Source organism: Hyperoodon ampullatus, assembly GCF_949752795.1.
Source record: "Hyperoodon ampullatus genome assembly, chromosome: 13".
NCBI classification, from domain to species: Eukaryota; Metazoa; Chordata; class Mammalia; order Artiodactyla; family Ziphiidae; genus Hyperoodon; species Hyperoodon ampullatus.
In genome coordinates this window covers 88,517,768-88,524,474 of record NC_136926.1, presented here as the reverse complement: position 1 = coordinate 88,524,474, position 6,707 = coordinate 88,517,768, and the positions used below count along the sequence as shown (strand labels likewise).

Below are 6,707 nucleotides of genomic sequence, written 5' to 3'. Positions count from 1 at the left end.
AAAAAAAAAACAACACCGGTTCTTAGAAGAGGAACTTTTAAGGATCAAATTCTCCCCCGTTGTTACAGATCAGGAAGCAGAGCGAGGAGGGAAGGCTGCAGTTTTCACAGGGCACAGCCAGGCAAGCGGGCAGCCTGGCCCTGTCCCCACCTGTCCCCTGCCCGAGCCTCACTGCGGAGCAGCCAACCTGGGCCACTCGGGGCGATGCCCACACGCTCACGCCTGGTGACTTGGCGCAAAACTGTGGACAGGAGAACGGCAGGACAATGTTTCTATGGTGATTTCATTTTAAAGTTTTCCCTTCATAAAAAATGCTGAAACAACATGCAGTATTTCCCACTTAAGTGCAAAAGAAAAGGGGGACTTAATTTTTTTCCTAGTTTTGTATTGAATATCCTGTAGATAAAATCTTCCTGTAGCTAAAAATCAGCCAAGAGACCTGCTGCTGATAGAAACGTTTCACAGCCTCTGTTTTTCAAAGACGCACTGTGTCCCTAAAAAACTTCATGAAGGAATGAACACCTGCCTCAGTGCCGGTAATTAGCAAATGAGCACAGGATTTTAAACACAAAGACTGAACCAGGAGGCCCACAGGTTGGCAGGCATGCTCGCAAGGTGACAGGCAGGACACAGAATTACACGTATGTGACATTATTATCCACTGCAAGCATGCACCGAAGGAAAGAAATGAGGGGTTTGGACTTCCGCGGTTTAGACAGACAGCCAAAATAAATACAGAGAGTTGAAGGCGGTTGGGCTGGAAACGTCCGTGCAGCCCGGTAATAAAGAAACACCCCTGATGTTTGCTGCAGCTTCTTAAAGCCGAAGCAGGAGCTGGGCGCTGTCTGCCAAGCACAGAGGAAAAGCAGGTAGGGAACCCAGGCTGCCTTCAAGCTTTCACGGGGACAAAATTAAACAGTGAGGGTTTAAAAACAATTGCTTTTTAGCCCTTAAGCAATACTTTTTAATTAGTCTGAAATGTTAACGGTTCCTGTAATGAACTCAGAATAGATATATATTTAAACAAATAATTTTTAGGGATTGTTGGCATTTATGATTCTTTGATATATGGTCTGAGCAGCCAGAATTGATGTCAGAAAGAAGTAAATACCCAGGCTCGTTAAGCCCGAACACCTCCGGTTTTATGTTGGAAACGTTTTTGAAATAAGAACTAAATCTCTTTTCTTTTCCCTTGCATTTTAACTTATATTAATTACTTTAAATGATTGTAGAAATCTTTGCTATTTCCTTACCATATGTAAAAAAAAGTCACTTTACTATCTGAGGTTTGTATCTCGTGATTTCTCTCTAGCTCGGCAATCAAAAGGGTTTAATTCCTAAGGCTTATGATTATACGATACCTGCCGGGAGGCTGGGCAGTTAGTTTAGTGGTTAGTACCTTATAGCGTCTTCAAAATCACCCAGCATTTCCCAGGTGAAGTTTACTGTGGCTTCTAGGTATCAGTAGTTATTTTTTAAAAAGAAGAAATGGATTGTATATCTTGTAATCCAGGAGCTATTAAATGATTTAAAGTTTTAAGTCTTCTCAAATGTTCTCGGCAAGGTAAAGCTTCTTTTCAAGTGAAGGGTATCCTCCATCTGGAACTCACAGGCGCAGGCTGCCGACAGCGGCCACACTGTGCTCCCCACACCTCCCTCCCAAATTGTCACTAGAGGCGCAGCGATCTAGTTTTCAAGGGACCCGAAGAGCCGATATTTTCCCTCAATGCCGACAATGGGATGATAATTCAGAGTGTAGTCGTTTTGGGACACTGCCAACAGTCTCTAATAATTAAGCATTTTCTACTGCATCTTCTTCCATCAAAGACGTAAATTAAAAAAAAATCCACAGTTAGGAGGCTGCATTTTTATTTTAGAAAAAGGTGAAACATGAAAATTTCGAGACCAATCAAGACACGCTTAGATACGGCTTAATAAATCTAAGCTGTCAGAACTCAGTGACTTTCCTTGGAGAAATACCACGAATATACATCCACCATCAATGGCCATAACCTCAAATTCCACTTTCTCCATTAGAATAATCAAGGAACGCCATTCAGAAATATCACATCCTGCATTTTATTCAATTCCATGTGACAAAAATAGGAACCTAGACTAAGACATCCATTTCAATCAGTAGATGTGTCAAGCCACAGATTTCATCATAAAAAATATTGGATCTGGGTAACAATTCTCCACTGGTTCAGGGAGGCCCCTGGCCCTACACGGTGTTGCAATAGAAAAATAGTGTCTCTTCACCATGCGGAGAGGGACGGCCTCGCCCTGAGCACAGGGTGGGGACAGTCTCACTGTCCCGTCATGAGCCATCTTATTTACAGCACTTTACATTTCTCTTTTCTTATGTTATATACACACCCTTTTGCGAGGAGAGAACACTACATGGTACCAAATACTAACCAAAAAGGAAAAAAAAAATCACACCAAAAAGGACACATAAATAATAAGAACATTCACTGCTGAAACACAGCGACACCGAGCACCTCAGTTTTCTCTTCCCGACGCTGGGACACCCCCGACCCATCCCGTGAGAAGAGAGGGTACCCCCGGGCACACTCCATCCCATCTGCGAGGGAAACAGAGCTGGAGAGTTCAGGGTTCATTTCCGACAGAGATCACTGCTAGGTCTGCTTATCTGTGAGTCTTTGAAACTCTGTTCAGTGACACGATGTGACTTGTTGCTGTGGTTGTGTTGGAAAGATGGTCCTATTTCTCGGTTTCAACTGAGAAGGCTCGACTGCTTCCTCGGGGACTCAGCCCCTCGCACTGTCACCCGGCCACCCACGACGACCTGGGACAGCACTGCCAGAGGAAGTTCACGGTCTCAGACTCCAGCATGCTTGCAATGCACAAAATGAGGTAGAACACGCAACACTTCTGTGCGGGCCTGGCTCAGCCCTGCCGCCCGGCACCTGCCCAGGGCCCTTTCCTGACACGGGGCAATGGACAGAATCACCAGCACGAGACTGTACTTTGATCAGATGACAGTGTGCTTTGTTTTCATCTGAGAAGATAATAAATAAATCAGGAACTCAGAAAAACGTCCCAGTTATGACTGATTATACTGCCTGACACCCGACACCTCTCTGCAGTTTATTGAGCACAAAAGCAGGCCTCGCAGGCAGTCAAACTCTCGTCCGGGGGGCATGTGAGAAAGAGCGCAGAGGCTGCAGTAACATCATACCTATGCAGCGCCCTCTCGGTTACTTCCTGGCTTGTACTGGTGTCACAGTCCTAAGATGAATTCATCAACGTGTTCTTAGGGTGGTCAAGTTTTTAAATGGGCTTTGTAGAAAAGTTAAATCATTTAATTTAAGAAACAGTGGGCCCTAGCTTATTGAGGAACTGACAAGTCTTGGTGGCTTTTCCGGTTAAGGAGCACAGATTTCTCATATCGGTTGACCTAAGACTGTAACAGCTTTTTTTTCTTTTTTTTTTTCCTCTTCATTTTCCTTCAATCAAAGTACTCTTTATAAAATACTTTACATCTTTTAAAATTTTCCAATTATAGACAAACCTCCCTAATACAAAATACTAAAAGTGCAAGAGTATAAATTAAGAGTTTTCAACCACATTATACAAACATTACCTTTTTATTGTACAGCTTTGATAATGCGAAATATTTACTCACAACTGCTATAACGTTGTGAATAATTCACGGTGGTGTCTGTCTGTAACTTGTTCCCAATGGCTGGGCTACACACCACGCTAGAGAACACTATCCACATAGCAGCTACAAACATTTAAATTAAAAAAAAAAAAAAAAAAAAAAGGCTTGTTACTGACAGGTGCTTGCACACGAAAAGCATGCTTTTTCCTAACAGAACTTCACAATTTTGCCTGCATGGAAATAACCCACTTATTTATAGTAAAACAAATCTTGCCTTAAAAAACAAAAATCACACAGCCAGATGTATTCTGCAGTACAAAAGCTTCCGTTAAAGTTGGGCTGTATCGTCTGTTACCCGCATCATCTTAACATCATAAATACTACAGACGAAGGTACTGCCATGCTACACAGCGTCCGGAGCACTAGACCACATCTTCGAGATAAGAGTTCTAAATGACAGAGTTCAAGTTTCCAACTAATTCGAACAAAACCACTGAACGAGTTTCCTGGAATAGGGTGGGGAGCCCCCTCTGGGCACTGCTGCGCTTTGGAGGGATGGAATGGATGTGCTCTGAGACCCTTCTGTTCCCAAGGTGGCTCTCCGAGGACGTCTCTTTTTGACTTAAATCTATTTCAAAGGCTGCCGAGTTCTCGAGGACGGTCAAGCTCACGGCGAAAGGCGCGCCGGGCGGCGGGTGAGGCCGCCTCGGGCAGCCACCCGGTGACGTCTTTCCTGCTCTGGGTGGGCGGGGAAGGGGACCCACGGGGCAGGGACGCGGCTAGTTAATCCCGATCTCCTTGTTATCCTCAATGAGCCGCGTGAACGGCCGGCCGGCTCCCGCGTCCGACTTGGCTTTGTCCAGCCCCGCGATGGGCGGGCTGCTGCCAGGCCGCGCTTTGTCCAGCCCGGCAGCCAGGGAGCCCAGGGAGGGGAGCGCGCTTCCCCCAAGACTTACTGGGAGCTGGGGGAGGCCTCCGTTCTGGATGACGGAGATCTCATTGTTCTTCATGGCCAGCCCGTTGGTGATGGCTGCGGCGTACTGGTTCCAAAAGCTGGGGTCCACGTTCATGGCCCGTGCGGCCAGATCCTTCTGGAACATCTCGGAGAACTTCAGGGCGTCACCGCCCAGCAGGGCCATGGGGTTCTCCACCGACAGGCGACGGCCGCGCCTGGCAGGGGCGTTGTTCCACATGTGGGTGCCCATGTGCACCTGCGGGGGACACGAGACACACCCCGGCGTGAGTGCACCCAGCCCTGGGGTCACAGAGACGCCCGAGGACCCGGGGACTCCTTCCAGCTCCTTTCCTTCCCCTCTTCCCCAGCCTAAGCATTCGTTTGGGACAACAAACTTGTTAGGTGAGCTTTTCTGAGCATCTTATATTTGAACCTGCAACATTTTCTTTTGTCAAGTACACAGAACAAGCCGACCGATGAGCTAACGGATGTTCCCTTCAGCTCACAGCTTGATGGAATCATTTCCCCCCTAAGGCGTCAGACCCACGGGCCACCCGGAGGGTCTCAAAAGCTCTTGCCCCACCCCCCAAGTTGGCTTATACTCAGAACTCCTGGCTTCACTGTGCCCGTGTCTGGTTTTCTCTCGGACACGGCGGGAACGTCTGGGCACCTGTGGTCAGCAGAGCCTTTCATCCTACCAGCAAGCGGAGGTCCCTGAGGGGTCCCTGAGACCCACGCAGGCACTTGACGTGGGCTGCAAAGCGGCACACTCCCCTGAGGGTGTGGGCACGGCCCTGGATGGGTCCTCGGTGCCCGGCCACACACTCCACACCTCCGGGGAAAACGGGCAGCGTGGCCGTATCTCAGATGCGAACGTGACGACGTTGTACCGTCCTCCCCTCCCCCGGCCCTCAGGCTGGGAAGCTTCTCCCAGATGCCCGCTGGGCCCTCGTGGCGGCCATGAGGCCAAGACCACAGATCTGACCCCTGGCCCTGGGGCGGGATTTGCTTCACTTGCATCCCCTGCGAGCACCTACAGGCCCGGTTCTCTTGGTATTAGTGTCCCACTGGACTCCAGGCAGCACCGGCCCTGGGCCTGCCCTGTCAGCCAGCGAGTGTCACCCCGACACCCTGCAGCCACACGGGCAGCACCAGCTCCTCAAGGGGAGGGCGGGCCCGCGTGGAAGGCAAGCTCCCCACTGCCACCGCACACGTGTGGGGAGCACCGCAGGCAACGCGCACACGCAGGCACACATACAGCGCAGACTCACCCATAACACACAAGCGCGCTCACACCACACGCCACACAGGCACACGCCGCGCTGTCTCTCGGGGGCTCCGCAGCAGCCGTGCCCCTGGCCGGGACCACAGGAGGTGGACGCGGGGGCTTCCCGGGCGGCCCTCACCTTGAGGTTGCCCTTGGTGGTGAACGCTCTCCCGCAGATGGTGCAGCCGAAGGGCTTCTCCCCGGTGTGGGTGCGCTCGTGGATCTGCAGGGCGCTGGCCGAGGAGAAGGTCTTCCCGCACGACTGGCAGTTGTGCTGCTTGGGTGTCCGGCGCGGCGGGGGGGCCAGCATGGGTGCGAGGCCGGGGCTCATCACCGTCGGGGGCCCGGCAGGCACCTGGATGGGAGCCGGCAGCGGCGGGCCCTCGGCCAACGGGCCGGCCTTGCTGTGCCCGTTCACTTCCATTTTGATCGTGGTGGGTGCGGAGCCGGGACCCAGGCTCGGGGTGCCCTGGCCGGGACCTAGAGCAAAGCTGGGGTCAAGCAACTGGGGAAGCGGCTTGCGCAACCTGTGGGTCAGCAAGTGCTGCTTTAAGTTACCCAGGGTGGAGCAGCCGCGCCCGCAGGCCGCGCAGACGAACGGCCGCTCCTTGGTGTGCCTGCGGAGGTGGATCTCCAGCGCGCTCCTGCAAGCAAAAGGCTTCGCACAGACACGACACGCAGTGCTCGCACACTTACCCCGATCTCGGCTCAGGAACAGCAGGCTACAGGGGGCCTCCTCCTTGATGGCCGGCCGGCCGGGGTGGGGGGCCGTCAGGTCCAGCGCCCCTCCGTTCTCGGGCCCGGGGGGCGGGCTGTCCTGCCTCTCCGTCTTCAGGGGCATCTCCAGCGGCTCCTCC

At 51.6% G+C, this 6,707-nt stretch overlaps 1 protein-coding gene across 2 annotated transcripts in view; it reads right to left on the bottom strand.

Moving 5' to 3' along the window:
* Window positions 1-4,407: 4,407 nt before the first annotated feature.
* SALL3 (spalt like transcription factor 3) overlaps window positions 4,408-6,707 on the bottom strand; it is a gene marked incomplete at both ends in the record, with an annotated part of 17,073 nt that continues 14,773 nt past the window's right edge. Inside the window, 3 exons of one of the 2 annotated variants that reach the window (XM_079717832.1) lie at window positions 4,408-4,839; window positions 5,990-6,330; window positions 6,547-6,707. The exon at window positions 6,547-6,707 is cut by the window's right edge and continues 2,764 nt beyond it. In XM_079717832.1, coding sequence (XP_079573958.1) covers window positions 4,408-4,839; window positions 5,990-6,330; window positions 6,547-6,707 — 934 coding nt within the window. Of the gene's footprint in view, window positions 4,840-5,989 lie in introns of both variants that reach the window. The other variant, XM_079717831.1, reaches the window with a different exon arrangement.